The sequence below is a fragment of the Centrocercus urophasianus genome, unplaced genomic scaffold (genome assembly GCF_019232065.1).
Source record: "Centrocercus urophasianus isolate 14NV4802_14NV808 unplaced genomic scaffold, USGS_Curo_1.0 seq_9, whole genome shotgun sequence".
NCBI classification, from domain to species: domain Eukaryota; kingdom Metazoa; phylum Chordata; class Aves; order Galliformes; family Phasianidae; genus Centrocercus; species Centrocercus urophasianus.
In genome coordinates this window covers 30,292,396-30,308,627 of record NW_024885532.1, presented here as the reverse complement: position 1 = coordinate 30,308,627, position 16,232 = coordinate 30,292,396, and the positions used below count along the sequence as shown (strand labels likewise).

At 39.1% G+C, this 16,232-nt stretch overlaps 1 protein-coding gene across 2 annotated transcripts in view; it reads right to left on the bottom strand.

Annotated features, from left to right (window-relative positions):
- FLT1 (fms related receptor tyrosine kinase 1) overlaps positions 1-16,232 on the bottom strand; it is a 103,268-nt gene that overhangs the window by 73,618 nt on the left and 13,418 nt on the right. For both annotated transcript variants that reach the window (XM_042838762.1, XM_042838763.1), the window contains exons 2-4: positions 14,964-15,060; positions 14,415-14,635; positions 5,003-5,127 (exon numbers count right to left, since the gene is read on the bottom strand). In XM_042838762.1, coding sequence (XP_042694696.1) covers positions 5,003-5,127; positions 14,415-14,635; positions 14,964-15,060 — 443 coding nt within the window. The remainder of the gene's footprint in view (positions 1-5,002; positions 5,128-14,414; positions 14,636-14,963; positions 15,061-16,232) is intronic.

The window sequence follows — 16,232 nt, the reverse complement described above, 5'->3', positions numbered from 1 at the left end:
AATTCCTGGCAGGATTCAATCTGATTTACCTCAGGTTTATGCTGTCTAAAGGTCTAGACTGTTAAAAAAAAGAAAGGCATTAAAAAAACCCAACGTGTTCCAGAGCTGACACATCATAGAGCACACATCTCTCTAAGTCATTACATACAACATGAGCTCAAATTTCAAAGCCACAAAGCCTTCTCAGGTATGAAAACCACAGTTCATACTCAATAGGAAAGTCATACTGAGTACTGATTTTGAAAGGACACCTTGAAACACTAAATATTTCCAGAGGAAAAGTGTTCAGCACAAAAAATTGGCACTTCCAAGTCCCTCAGAAATTAAGGACCCAGCAAGCAATTAATGCAAAACCATCAGATGTTTTATAAACTTATGACCTGAAGTCTAATGCAGACTAAAATATGCCTGTGTGGGATCAAGTGTCGACTTTGTCAGCAGAACAGTTTTTCTTCAGCATTCTTTGATTTTTAAGCCCCATTTTAATAAGAAATAAAAAATTTTGGAAAGACAAAGGATGACATGAACACTGAGGCTCAGGCAACACCTCTTAATTTCACATCAATGTTTGTTTGCTGTTACACAGCCTTATTGATAGAATAAATGCTGCTACTTGGGTAACACAGAGATCATACATCAGTACAAAGCCTGGTTACAAATCTACTTTCATAAAGTTTGCTTTTATGGTGAAAATAACTTTTATTTTTTATTCTTTTTTATTTTTAAGACAGCGTATAGAACCATAGAATTGCTCAGGTTGGAAAAGACCTTAAAGATCATCAGGTCCAACTGCAACCTAACTATACTACCCTAACTCTGACAACCCTCTGCTAAATCATGTTAGCACCACATCCCAACAGATTTTAAACACATAAATCACCTCCACCTGTTTTTTATTAAAATCAGAACCCAGTAAATTAAAGAAATAATCAGATTATCACAACTCGTAGCAGAGTTTTAATGAAAACGTGTCCTAAGCAAAGAGCATATCTATTCACTTCCATCCCTGGGTCAGCTTGTAGACTAACAATCTCTCTCTCTCTGATCCCAGTCTCATGGCATCCCTCTCTTCACCTTCTTCCCCTTAATGTGAGCAGAGGTCTTGCATGCTGGCCAACCCTCTCTTCTCCAGCCACAGCCAGCATGAGTGGCTGCCAGCTACCTGGTGCCATCCTTCATGGCAGAGCATCCCACAAACATGGCATCCTCTGTGCTGCCCACACAGTGTGCACCGCAAACTGCCCTTGGGCTCACCTCAACTTGTCTCAAGACATTTCCTCCAACAGAAACACACGATGAATCAAAGGAACAATAATTACAGGGAGCATAAAAGTGCTGAGGTAGAATTCTTTATCTTTACAACAGCTGATAAGATACTATAATAAGCACGCAAATCACAGGGGAAGTGTATGTTACACACACATAACTAAAGCCATTATATTATAGCCTGTTGGCTACCATTCAACCATATCTTGGACTCTAAGAATTCTTTTGCCATTCCTGTCTCAAAAGCAAATATCCAAGCTTTGGTTTAACTAGCTCATAATCATGCCTTCAAGAGCTAGATTTATGCTTCTCTGCTTCAGTGGAAGAGAAACAGTTTGAGCATATTCTTCTACATGTTTTCATATATGTCAAGAAGATAGAGTCAAGACAGAACCTCAGAATCTCTCCAGATTGATGTTTCTTGGCAAATGTGTTAACTCTATCTTAATTATTTACTTGATACTTCTCTTTCTTACCCATCTACCCTTTGCCATCCTATTGGTTCAAGTGATTGTTTCCCACTCCCATAGAAACGCAAAGCTTGATTCTACCCTAAGCAGAAACACCAGCATCTGGGCAACCAGCCAGAGATATGGCATTGTGGTTACGTGGTGTTGTGATAGAATGGGACAGAGGATCCTAGGACCACAGAGTAACTGAGGTTGGAAGGGACTCTGGGCATCAACTGGTTCACACCCTGCCAAAGCAGGGTCCAGCAGCTCACGGCCATGCCACAGAGCTTGGCCACCACCATCCAGGAGGTCCATGGAGCAACACTGTGCTGGAACAGCACGATCTCCACTGAAGCAGCAGAAGAAAAAGCCAGTTGAAATAACAGGTTACAAATGGAAACCAGCAGATAGACAAAGACATTCAAAGAAGCCATTTGTTGTGATGGCTGCAGTAAAAATGGAATTTACTCTCTACATACTGAACTGTATATACCACTGTGCTGTGGATCCCAGAGCAGTATTGGCCTTTTGCCTTTTTTATTTCAAACTAGACTTCAATGAATTTTGTCACAGGCTATGCCTCCTTCTTTGCTTGATACTAGTCACTGACTTTTTTTGTGTGTACGAAGTGGCATTAACACAGTACTATCACAAGGTTTTGCATATGCACATATGATTAAGAGTACGTAGTCAGTGTATGGTTACATGTCTGTAAAGGCAAAAAACATCTGAAAGTAAAGCAAAACATGTACATTCGAGTGTTGAATGTTTGTCCTTTCTTTCATGTTCCCCCTTACACCACTTTGGGAAGGATGAGGTGGCATTATTAAGAATCAAACTGTCCAGATGTGTGGCTCTCAACATCTTCGGGTAATCATTCTTCTCTCTTCTTGTTCCTTTTACTTTACACCAAAACATATTTAGTTCTGTTCCTGCTAATGGTGTTGTTGACTTTATGACAGAGAATCCAAAAGTGGAGTAAACAGAGGACCAAACTATCATACCAAAGGGAATGCTTTGTCCATTTAGAAAGACAAGTTGAAATGAAGAAACAAAAGAAGTGCCTACGTTAGTTGCGAAAAGTTTCATCTTATTTTAGGAATTTTGAATGAGACTGTTAGAATCATACCAGTAGGAACAATTGTTTCAGATGCTGTGGATATCACTATTAAACCTAAGGTCAAAACCATCAATTGATTTCACCGTTTCATCATACAGTGAGGTAGAGAAAAGGCTACCAGCTACTGCAGATATAGACTGTAATAGGACCTGAAGGCTGGTTCTGAAATAGGAATGAAAATCTCCATCCCTATTTCCTTCTTCGTTTTTAAGAATCCTACATTGCATACGATTCTCGTGCTATGCAATACAATTTGTACGAGTGTTCAGCCTGGAAGTTAGAATAATGCAATATCTCAAAAATGACGATCAATGTAACGATGCAGTTTTAGTAATAAAATCATTTGTAGTGTTGAAAATGGATAATACACCTTTCCCACAATGTCCACTACAACTATAAAGTAGCACTGCACAGGAACAAGGTGCTGGAGGCAGTGTTCATGCAACTTTACTCATGAGTCCTTTTAAAAGAGAGAGATTACAAAAAATATTCCATATTTTGACTCCCTGGCAATATAAAATACGGAATTTAATGAAACTAATGCTGGGATTTTCTTTCTAGCTCCAGAGGACTGCATTACGGGGACAATGGCTTCTTCCTTTAATGCTAAATGGAAAAAATAGATTGGCTTTTGCCAGCTCTTCAGAAGCAATATACTAACAGATGGGAAATGCATTCAGCTCATCTCTTAATTGTAATGTGAGGAAAAATTTGCTGGAATCTTCACACATGAATGTCACAGATGATAAATAAAGTAAGATATGATGTAATGCATTGTAATTTACATAGTTCAGGAAATGCTGGGAACACATTTCTTTTTCCTGGAATGCAAAACATGTAAGCAACCAATCCTTTCTTTCAATACTTGGCTCCACCTCCTCTTTCTTCTTCCCAGAGTATTACATCTGGTTTTGATGTTGGAAAGATGCATCACCACAACCCCGATCTAAGGGCAAGCTGATAAAAGAGAGTAGATGTGCCTCAACCTCCTCCAAATAAGGAGAACGATTCGCTTTTTACATTGTTTCATAAGATCAGAACACTGAGGGGAATTTTCTCAGCTACAAACTTAATATGCTGAGATTTCAGATGCAGCACCACAGTGCCCAAATAAGTCCTCACTTTACATCATGCATCCCACAGAAAGCCCAGTCCTGCTTACTTGAGATTCTATAGCCGCAGAGTCTTCTGCATCATCCAGCTCTGGTACAGCTCTTGCAAGTGTGTGTGCATGTGTGCGAACATGTGCGCAGTCACATTACTTGGAGCTACTTTCTTTTCTCTGCACTTAGGTTGCTTTCAGCAATCACATGCTATTCTATCATGAAATAAATAGCTACCTCATAAAAGTGCTGAACATTGGTTCTACTATGTATCTATGTACAGAACTCCATATATATAAATATAAATATTTTTTTAGAAACATCACTGGCACCTCCACATGATTTTTGAGCCAGACAAAAGAACTGAAAAAAGAAGCACCATTCTCTGTGCCAGTACTATGCACTTTACTACGTGCATTCAGTCACCTAACTCCACATGTAGTTTATAAGCTACTTAGGAAAGAAATACCTTCTCTAAAACACGAAAACTGCTCAGATTTTCTGTAACTGTACCCAGCATGTCAAATCCTGCACAAATTTCTCTACAAAGAGAAGTTGTGCGCTGTTTGATAAGTGCATTTGGACAAAAAAAGAAGCAAAGTTGAAGGGGAAAGGAAAAGTTTGAAGAAATGCTCTATGCAGACTCAGCACATCTCCAGGCTGTTCCAGCTGATAGGAGTAGAGGAAAGAAGAGATAGGACAGGGGAAGAGGAGGGAAGAAATTTCTTCTTCTAACAAGAAATTCCCTGCAGGGCTTGAGAAACCTTTCTGTTCAGAAGTTAAACTTCTTAGTAACAATGGACCTTCAATAAAAATGTACAAAACACTGAAGTTTAGAAAACTCTCACGCAGTGTAAGAGATCTGGCGAAGCACTTTTTTAAAATACGAGACCAATCTGCCTGAGTTGAAATACTTCTAAACATGCTGGCACCCAGAAATCTATTTAAAAAACACTAAATAGTTGAAATAGCTCAAAATCTCCACAATAGTTCTAAACGACAACAAAATGCAGCATCCACATCAGCAAGAACACTGTCAGAGTATGCTTGGATTGCAGTACCTTTTTCAACGTGACGGCAATGTTTGGTGCTGTGACTCTGCAAGGAATGATCATTTCTTTTCCCACCGTCATGTGTATTATTTTAGGTATATCACTGTGCATCTCTACAAATGGATTGCTTGTATCTGCGGGAAAAGAAGAAGAAGAAAAGGTTAATATATGAAATCTTCAGAGAGTGCATGGAAATTGTAACAGCCTGGAAAGATCTGATCAATCCTATTTATAATGAAAAGTCCTCAAATTACTCTTCTGCTTACTACTATCTAATCAACTTCAGTAAAACATTGCTGAATGTTTGAAAGTACATTTATCTCTAAATGTCAACACCAGTACTTCAGTATCTCCTTTAAAATGCAGGGGAGTTTGCATACATTTTTTCTCATTATAGCTTTGTATCTACTGCCGGAAAACGTCTTTCTTTCTTCAACGTGTTTCTGGAGAAGCAGTTATGAGATATAAGCTGAAATTCACTTATCAGGAAACATTACGTAAGACATGTTCATGCTCTTAACAAAGAAAATCAATGGCAGAAAATAAAATCACAAAAAAACAACACACTGACTTTGCTATGAACACTGTTATTCAACCATATTTCCAGCTACACTCTCAGAATACGGGCTAGCAAGAGTTAACTGTTCTTCTCCTTCCCTCCATCACAATACCTATATATCTCTTTTGTGATAAGGAAAATGCCAGGAAAGCATTTATTTCATTCAACTCAATAACGAAAGCTTGGCAGAATAGTTTACCGTCCCTCGAACAACCTCTTTAACAAAGGGCATTGTCATAAATAGCTTGCACTGGGAACAAGGAACACTGCTGCTGCTGTTGTTTGAGCCACTTAACAAAGAGGGGCTCAAGCCACCGGCTCTGGCTCCAAATCTTCTTTGCAGGTGTTGAGATGTGAAAGTTTGGTTTGACTCAAAGTGCAGAGAGACTACCTCCAAATTCATGTAAGTTTTGACTTTTAATTCTTGAAAAAGTGGAACACTTAGATCTTAGTTCCATGCTTATCTATGGCTCCAATGTTTTTTCAGGCAAATCCTACTATTTTCACTCAGTCAAAAGCCATACAAAATAACAATGGAAATCCTTCTTGGAAAAGAAATGAGTATGACCAGCAAGAATTGACCCTTTACAAAACCTTAAACATTAACGCTACCAGAATTCTGCATATTGACCTGTGTTAACTCAAGTTGTTCTCTAAATGCATCGCCCTTTCTTCTCCTTCATAAGAACAATCTGCACTTCCCAGTGTCATAATATTGTTCTGCCCTTAGGATCTTCTCTCTTATGATATGCAAAAATACTTTTGTTTGAAACATATAATAGGAAGAGAAGCAAATTCTACTCTAATATATATAAGGGAGAATCCTAAGGTCAAGTACCTTAAGTGTACCCCAGGATACTGAAGTTTTCCCAAAGAGGTTTTGTGAATTTGTAACATACACTTTGTGAAATGAGGCTAGCACAATGCTTTATTTAACAATAGGTGTTAAACATTCGCCGAGATCGCAAAAGGAACTTATGAGTAACAGAGGATGCATATGTAATAAAGAGTACTCTAAGGATGTGTTAGGCTAACTTCCTTTGCAATACGATACAAGGAAAGACCAAGACTGAACCTGTTTGTAGCGTGGTGAAAAGAACTTTTTTTGTTTTTTTCATGGGTCACAGCCATGGAAGAGGTCACCTGTCCCTTAACATCAACAGAAAAATAGATTTACTGCTCCCCAAAGACTTGTTCATCTTTGTCATAAAATTAAGAGCTCCAGCCCCAAACCAGCAAGCTCTGCAAAGTACTTTCCTGTATGATAATCTCCAGATCATTCCAAGAGTGAGGAAGAGCTGCTCTGGAGATTAGCAGTGCTGTCTGCAGACATAGTGTCACCACTGACTGATGCCAACAGCGAGGCCATGGGGGCTGTGCAGTTTAGACCTCACAGGATTCCTGTCCACCCAAAGTCAGGGACAGGAAATGAGCATAAAACACCATGTTTAGGCTTTTTTTTCTCCTTTTCCAGTAGCAATGCACTTTCACGTTTGGAGAAGTCAATGAAGTGCTTTATAAAAGTCAACAAAATGCCATGGCTCCTCTAGGTAAGCTTCAAAACTTGGTGACAACCTTCCCCAGTAAGTTTCTGCAGTGGCATGCCAAGGCACAGGGACAGAAGGAGCCGACTCCATGCCCTATGATTCGCGTGCAGAGCTCCTATTGACATCACTGGGACTTCCGCCATGGGCCGGAGGGCAATTGATGGCCCCAAGTGCTCCAAATGCCTTCCTGCTTTTGATTAAAAGGAATACACATCATGTTTCCTAGCACAGTTTTGTTTTCATAATGAGTGTGGAGGCTTTTCCTGATTCCCTTTGATTTTATTCTCCTTCCGTCTTAATGGCCATTAGGGGATACTCAGTACTTTAAGACAAGGATCTGCAACAGGGTCTCCCAGCATGGTGCAGGCAGAGCTGAACCCACAGCACGAGAACAGAGTACATCAATGACATGGAGTTCCTTCTCTCACTTAAATAATAGCACATCTTGCTTCTTTTTTCTTCTTTCCCTCCCATCACAGCTTTAGCCATAGCCAGTGGCTGCTGCTACACTTCCTCCCAACTCTTTCCTGCAGGAAGGTAAATGCCATATTTCCCCTTCCTTGGAAGTTGGCTGGGAACACATCTGGGATGACCCAAACTCCTGCCAGTGGTCTTCTGAGCCAGCTTCACATACTTTGAGGTTCTGAAAGTTCCAAACATAAAATAGTCTGCTCAGGGAAGCGGTGGAGTCACCGTCCCTGGAGGCGTTCAAGAAATTTGGAGATGTGGCACTGAAGGATGTGGTTTAGCTGGCATGGTGTTGATGGGTACGCAGTTGGATGACCTTGATGGTCTTTTCTAATCGCAGTGATTCTCTGAAAAGGAATATCGTGGATCAACCACTCTTAAAGACTACATCTGAGTTTCCACATTCAACTTCATTGGGATCTGGAATACAACTGAGTTGATCTTGATCTTTGAGGTTTTGTTCGTTTGTTTAGCTTCAGAGTTGCTTACAAAGGTAGCAAGGTGAAGGATGGATAGACAAAATTTTTACATATGCTCGATGTTGCTTTAAATGTCACTTTATAATATTTTTAACTGTGCCTGTAATTAATGACTGTGTAGTGGTTTGACTGTGTTCCTTACAATATCTCTCACTTAAAATCAACATGAAACCACAATGAACAGCCATGAAATCATGAAATCTGACGGTTGCTTGCTATATTGTTAAAGAATATAAATAGCAGCTTTTTACAGAGCTGGTTGGCAGCCAGGTACAAAGTTGATAAGAGGCTTAATACAAGCAATATTATGTCTGATATCACTAACCTGTCTAGGCTATTCATGGGGTTTGCACAAACAACCAAACTAGCCAACTCTGAAATGTCAGATTCAGAAAAGATGGTGAGGTTCTTTATTTCCACATGCTTCAGCTACTGTGCCCATCTTTGTTTTGTTTTTAATAATCTGAGCTACGTAAGACAGAATGCTTACACATTTGCAAGAAAACTCTCTGCAGGAGTCTGAGCTCCTTGGAATCTATTAAGTTTGTCCTTCCAAAATACATACTTACACCATGGCTCATCATTAACGTTTTTTTTTCAGGCAATAGAACCAAGTCTCCTCACATTCACATAAAATCTTTTTTCACTCATGCATATGCACAGAAGTATAAACACATGAACTTCACGAAAGTTAATCATCCAATTACCAAATTCTCCTTCCCTTTCTTGGGATTTACCTTGACTAGCTGTAGTTACTCTGACTGCATCAATAGGGTTGTTCAATGTAATGAACTTTTTCGGACTGGGAGTGGATCTCACCTCATTTACACATCTAAAACATAGACACCCCTTTCTGAGCTACACAGCCAAACCAATTATGGTTCAGTTCTGGAATGGGAACTGACCTCACCTGACCTGTTCCAGACATCTGTTTGAGGCTGAAATTAATCATGCTCTAGGAAAGGCATCTACTTATCTACTTACAGATAGTTGATTATGATCCTTAAGAAAAAAAAATCTCATTTTGTATGGGGATAAGCATGGGAAGCACAGTGCCTTTCTGTAATATGGCTTTTCCACTCTTGTCTTGCCTTAAACTGTAAAATGATACTCTTTCTAAAACTTGAAGAGGGATATTATGAGCTATGAATTAGTAAACATAGAAGTCAAGAAAAGAAATCAAAAGAAAAAAGAGGGGAATACTTCATATCTGAAGCACATTCAGATGCAAAGCATTGCTACCATAACTGCAGTGATCTCTAAGCATGGTTTGTTTTCCTTTGGGGCCAGTTACACTATGCTATCATTGACATAGGTCCATAACACGCTTAAAAAGTGGCAGTTCTTATGAAAAAGTACTCTCATCCACTTTAACCAGGAAATTCACACTGCAGTAATTACCATGTTCAGAAAGTTAACTCTAGAAAGGCCCTTGGTCATTAGATCATTTTTTCAGTTACGTCCCTCCCTCATGATGGATCATCTTGAAAATGGATTTCCATTTCAGTGGCAGCCATAAGCCCTGGTGAGGAAGTGAGACCTCAGAGAGCTGAGTGTGTCCCATTTGATGCTGCCAAAGCTCCTGAACCTCCTCTGCTCAACACAGTGAAGCACGATGTGAAGTCCATGTAGACACAATGACATTATAGACGTATAGCAATTAGTGGTAATTCACATCAGGGAGCCTGAGAAAGCTTGGTTTTCCAACAGGAACCTCATGAGTCACTAAAAATATGTCTATGTACTCAGTACAGATGTAGAGCAGTTTAATCCCAACTAGTTTCCTTTTCATAACAGAGGTGCTATCACATCATTGACTCTGACAGCATAAGCCAGAAAGTACAGCTCATATGTTAGAACTGTGCCAAAAGCAAAGAAAGTAAAAGCACAAGTTTCAGCAACAGCAGGTTGTTTTATGGGTACATTACTTCTGAAGAAGGAAAAAGAAAAAGATGTTCTTCTTTACTGTTGACATTCAAGGTATTTTGTCTTGCTGCTGCTTCCATCTGAATTATTTTGACTTTGAAGCTTCTCATCTTAAAGACCCTTTTGGGGAACTAATTTGATGCCCCTCCAACCCCCCTGTTCGACTTTAAGGGTTTCAGGATTCAATCTACTCAAACTAAAGGTTAAATCCATACAGCTGGATCTAGCTAGCAGTGCTAGCTCAACAACTGGCCCTCCCAGGGAGATAGGACATGGTTTGCCTGGATGGATGCAATTCTAGAGTTTGAGAAGGCACTCAAAACCCCAGATATTTTGGTTCTTCAGAGTCTTATATTTTGAAGCAATTTGATACATTCAATAATTTTAAAGCCCTTCATTTTGGACTGTCCAAATTGAGACACATCTGAAGTCTATTATCCAAAATTAGTGGACATGTTTGATATTCCAGTTATCAGTAAGTACAAGCATAGCTCTCAGGACCTTTTGTTATCCAGCTCTGATTTGCCTCATTTGACTGAAATCCTTTCAAAGGAAGACATCCCACCTAAAATTGTCCTCAAGATTCTTCATCATGTCAGTGAGGAGAAACACCTATCAGAAAGTACTTTTTTTTCTCTCTGTTAAGCACAGAAAGAAAATAGACAACTAACTTAGCACAAACGTGTGATTTTAAAACAGAATATTTTAATTGGTGCTTGACTGAAGTATCAGTAAATGTCTTTGCAAGGAAAAGTATGTGGCCAGAAACATGCACAGTGGGAGTATGAGGAGAGAAAAAGAGAACTGTGACTAAGTGATGGGCTAATATCTGAAGTCAAGTATGACTTCTCTTAAAAATTCTCTGATGCAGTAGAACTAAAACATTGATCTCATGTATTAATTGCTGAAAGCTAGCTTCATCACAGGAAGTAGCAACGATTAAACTTGAATCAAATTCGGTTCAAATTCCTGCAATTATCTAAACTTGCCATATTAATGTAATTGGACTTACTTGCTTTACTGTTACATCATGGGAACAGGTGATCAAAGGCAAAGGAAGAAAGAGATGAGAACAAAGAATAAAGAGGACTAGAAATTTTTGAAGAAGAAAGAAAATGAATGAGCTCCAACAATTGGAGAAGAGTGCCTTGGAACTATGGGAACGAAGGCAGACAGAAAAAAAAAGCCTTTAGAAACGTTGTTGGGGAAATCTGTGTAGGTTTCAAAATAGCCTGCTCCCAGTCTAGGGCTTTTAAACTGTCTTTTTTACATAATGATCTCTTTCCAAGTAGAAAACTAACCATGTCTTACTCCAATGTAAACAGTGAGAATTCATTACAAATCTTTCCATTTAATTTACAGATTGCAGTTGTGCAACAAAACAAAGATCAGAGCAGTTTTGGAACCAGCACAGTGGAGAAATTGGCACAGAGGCTTATGTTTCATTTTGGATTTTTCCCATGGCTCATGGTAGAAGTCAGGATATCAGCTTTCTTAGAGCAAAACCCAAGGCTCTTGAGAAGCTTCATTTCCCTTGCTTGATGCCTCAATCCCTGAGCTGTGTGTGGCCAAGGATTGCTGTGGCACTCACTCCACTGTGCAACTCAGTAGTGACCTCTCCAGCTAAAAGCAGGGTGGTGTCAGGACTAGCTCCTGAGCAAAACGTCACCAGCCTGCTGGTTCTTGAATACCCAAACACTGCATTTCATCACTTCAGAAATGTGTTAAGACATCCCAAGACCTGTGATTTGCAGTTTCTTTCTTATCACCTTGCATCTCGTTTTTGTCTGCAGAAGCTCGCCTTCTGCTGTAGCATATTCTCATTCCTGAACAAAAGGATTTACTGGATTTACTCTGTTTCTTTTTTTTTTATTTCTTCTTTTTTTTTTTTTTCCTCTCCCCTTAATCCAGTTCATTTTCAGTATCATTCTAACTACGGAAATGAATAACGTTTTTAAAACAATCAGTGATGACTTCCTGTACAAACAATATCAGCTTTCCTGATTTGGACCCCGTGTTTGTAAATAGCAACTATTTGTTCTCATCTGCAGCATGCTAAAACATGGGAAACAGGCACCTTGGGGATCCACATGGAGCTAATATGGGAAATGGACTGACACAATGTCCTGCCACAGGAAACAATACAAACTTAGGAGGAACCTGACTTTTACAAATGTTTATTTCCTAAGTACCCAAAATCTTCTTTAAAATAAAACTAAACTCAATAAAGATAGTCTTAACGGAGCATTTTACCATCCTCTTTTCTCTGCCACTCAACCCAGGTAATTGAGTTTCATGTATGCTTACACTTATGTTCAGTGATGCCTTACTTTCTTCCCAATGCTAATGGAACGCTGATCAGAAAGGGTTACTTTCGGTACTCAGAGCCTTGTTTCTTTTCAATTTGCTCAAAATTTCTCCCTGAAATTGCACCTTTTCTCTCCTTGGGGCAGAATGGGTCTTTCAACAGTCATTACATGAGCAGCCTCCTTTACCATCAGTAGATTACCAAACTCATACATATATTTTGTGAGACACAATTAACATTTTTGTGTTAAGAAATTGTCTTTCAATCAAAAGTTTTGTCAAATTCCAAAAACTAATGTGCCAAAGATGTCAAAGCTTGCTACAGGGTAATCCCTTCTACACTTTACTGTTTTTGGTCAGGAAAGGAAGGACGAAAACATAGTCTAAAGTGATTTCAATGGCAATATCAGTGTTTAATAGCCACTCTTAAAAAAAAATCAAATTAATTATGGCATTCAGGTTTTCTGCTTTATCTTTAACAGATTTTTGGAGGGAGCTCAGGGTTGTCCAAAAGCTATTTATTTAATGACTACTTGTCTACTGACATGCAAATTAGGCAGATTAACTGATTCACATATATCTAATTGAGGTTCTCTTTTGGTTGCAAGGAAGCCAATCACAGCTCAGAAAGCAGTGAAGAGTTAGTATGACCAATTGTGTCTTCAATTTGTAATAATTCAGAATCCAGAAAAATTAACATGTCAAACAGAAAGGAGAACAAGAGAACATGAGGGAAACTCATATAATATAAATTGGGTTAGCAGAGAGGTTCTCAGTCTGGGTCACAAATGTCCTTGCTCTTCTCACATCGTAAATGGAGAGCACTGTGGGTAGATCTCAACTAAATATAAGGTCCAAGATACGAGGTTCAAAGAGGTCCCATGGTGGGAAACTCAAAGAAATTATTCAAGAAAACTGTAAATTTCCCTAGGTGGAAGCAAATGTTGATTGCTAAAAAAGATAACCTTCTACTTCACCATGCCTTTTTTGATGCATCTGTCGTTGGATATCCAATGAATTGCAGGTAAGTAGTTGGGTGAGGAAAATACTACAGTGTATTTCAGATGAAACAGATCTGGATGAACAGTATGGATTATTCAGTAAGTATCAGTAAGGCAACCCACAATAGTGGGAAGAGCTATCTTATCTTCTGTCTCTGTAGCGAGCGGTCCATTTGGTTCTGATTTTCCATAGCATCAGTCCTGCTCTCTGTGTCACAGACTGAAAACAAAGGCTAATTCACTCTGATGTGAACTCATTAGAAGCAGCAGACACATCATTTGGAAAAGTTCCAGTTGCGCATTCTCTCTAACACAGGCTTCCAAAATCTGTGAATCCTGATACCCCATAGTAATCTGTTAACTTTTTGCTTAAAAATTTGAGAAAAACTAAAATATATAATACAGTGATAAAGCTAAAAGTTTCATAATTTCTTCTTATACTGTTGTTCATTTTTAATTCAGATGTTTTGAGGAGTGTCTGATTAATATCCTGGAAGAAGACAGGATCAGAAAGCAATTTCTGTTATAGCCTGACTGACCTAATTCCAGCATTTCCCATATATGGCACAATACTTGTTTGCTGAACACAATTCTGTATTTATTTTGAATCCAATTATTCTAGATTTTTACAATTGGTGTAACATGAGTTGCAGAGCACTTTTCTGAATGTGACTTGCATGCAAATATTAATTTCCTGTAGCGTGAGAAAATTCACTGATCTAGAAAAACAGCTTTAGCATCTTTCTGTCTAGCAACGCACAGTCTTAGGCAGGTTAAAGTGGACATTGCACCAGATAAATGGTTTTCATCAGTCATCTTCTGATTAAGACATGATTTCACAAAATCACTCTAGTGCACTTTCACGTGGAGCTCGAATTACTCCAGTGGTCCAGTTGGGTTTGGTATTTTCCTTTCTTCATTTTATCGTGAATAACAAAATACGCTTTCCAAAGCTCACAATACATACACAAATCAGTAAATTATCATGACATCTGTGAAGCTGAAAATATAATTCAAAACTCTACTATTTAAACACAGTTGATGTGCATTTTTTATCCATTTTGCTGCACGGAAAAAAAAAAAACACCAAAAAACTAAAAAACTAAGAAGCATTAAAAAAACCCATGATCTTACCATTGATAAATACGTAGACTATAGATTCCCTCTTCTTTTTCACTGGACTCGTCGGGTATCTGCAGCTATATCTTCCAGTGTCATTTGCTTGAGTTCTGCTCAAGGTCAGAGTGCTGCAGGACTGTGTTCCATTCCTTCCACAGGCATACTTAGTTACATTCAGCCTTTTGCTGTCCTTACTTAGAGTTTCAGGCAAAGACCATGAATGAAGCATTTCCCCCCTGCAAATACAGATAAGGAAGCAGAAACAATTATGTTGGGCTGCAGTGATACAGCTCCAGTTCCCAAGCTTTCTGTTTTATTATATTAGGCTATTTCTGGGGTTCTCTTTTATCTTGTTTTCCAAAAACAACAAGGGAAACAACAAAGAACTACTAAACAATTGCCATTGAAGTTCACTCCCCACCTTTCCCCACACCATTAGGTTTCTTTTTTTTTTTTCTTTTTTTAATTTCAGCTACAAAAAAAAAAAAAAAAAAGGAAAAAAGAAGAAAGTATCAGGTATATGAATTCTCAGCCAAATTATGAGAAGCCAGCTCAGCTGGTTACCTGCATGTGAGATTTAAAGGCTGGCCTGCTTGAACAATGTGCTGTCTGCCATTCACGCTCAGCACAGGAACTTTTAATTTTGATCCTGAAGTCGATCCTAGAAAAACAAAGAAGAAAGGCATTAATAATGACAAACCATCCAGCTCCAAGCCCACTCACATTTAGGATGCCATGCTGGAAGGAGAAAGCAAAGCAAAGGCAGTGCCTCCTTTACCACACATACTCCTCTCCTCTGGGCAAAATCATGCTTCTCTGACTCAGAACTTGTATCCTTCTAAGAAAGAATCACTCAGGAAAGCAGGAAGACATGGAAGCAATGCAAGATTTGGTCAACAATTTTATTCTCAAGTTGTTCACTGAGTAAATCTTGAAGAAAGCTCAGGACCTTGTGTCTGCACAATGAACCAGGGAAGTGTGTCCTCCAGCACTGCTGGCTGTGTTTCCTTAGGAAATGCTGCAATGGCAGCCTCTTGAATAGTTGGCCACAACCAGACATTGACCTCTGAGATCCCGAACTCTCACTCAAACACCTCACTGCAAAGCTGAGAATGCTTTGGAAGGAGGCAAAGGGGATTTAGGACCTTCCCTTCCTGTCTCTGAAGGTCACAGTGCTGTTGCACTATAGTCCCTCACTAGCTGCAGGCTTCCTTAGGTAAAGTGGTGACAAAAGATAACTGCACAGCAGTATGGTAAATTTTAAGAAAAAGTACCAGACATGCTGCTTGCTGAGAAAGCGAATGTGCCAACAAATCTCCCATCTTGGCCAGACCATTCCAGTGTGATGAGTGAAACCCTGCATACCTGAGTATCAGTATAGCATGGGGTGGCTTGGGATGCTTGAAAACATCAAGGCAGGTTTCTTGAGGCAAGTTGTGTGTTGGCAACTTTTAGAAAGTCAAAGGGAAAGTATGGACAGAAGAACAGCGGACTGCAGGATCTTCTTGTGCATTAAGCCAACAAGTGGCAGAAAGGTGTAATGCTTTATCTTTGCACCATAATAAGCTATTGCCACAAAAGCTGTCATGGAAAGCAGAGAAAAATGAATGGCCAGGCAAAGAAGCAGTCCTTGATCCTACTGCCTCGCACTGACAGCAAAGTCTTCCAGAATCAAGGAACACAAATATTTTGCAAGATTTAAAATCACTTCAAGTCTAAACCTGGACCTGACTGCAATTTGTGAAGATTTTAGTGTTGTGAGAGAAGATTAGAGAATACTCCAACTCACTTCACTCCAAGAGAAAACATTTCATTTTCAACACATGAAAGCAA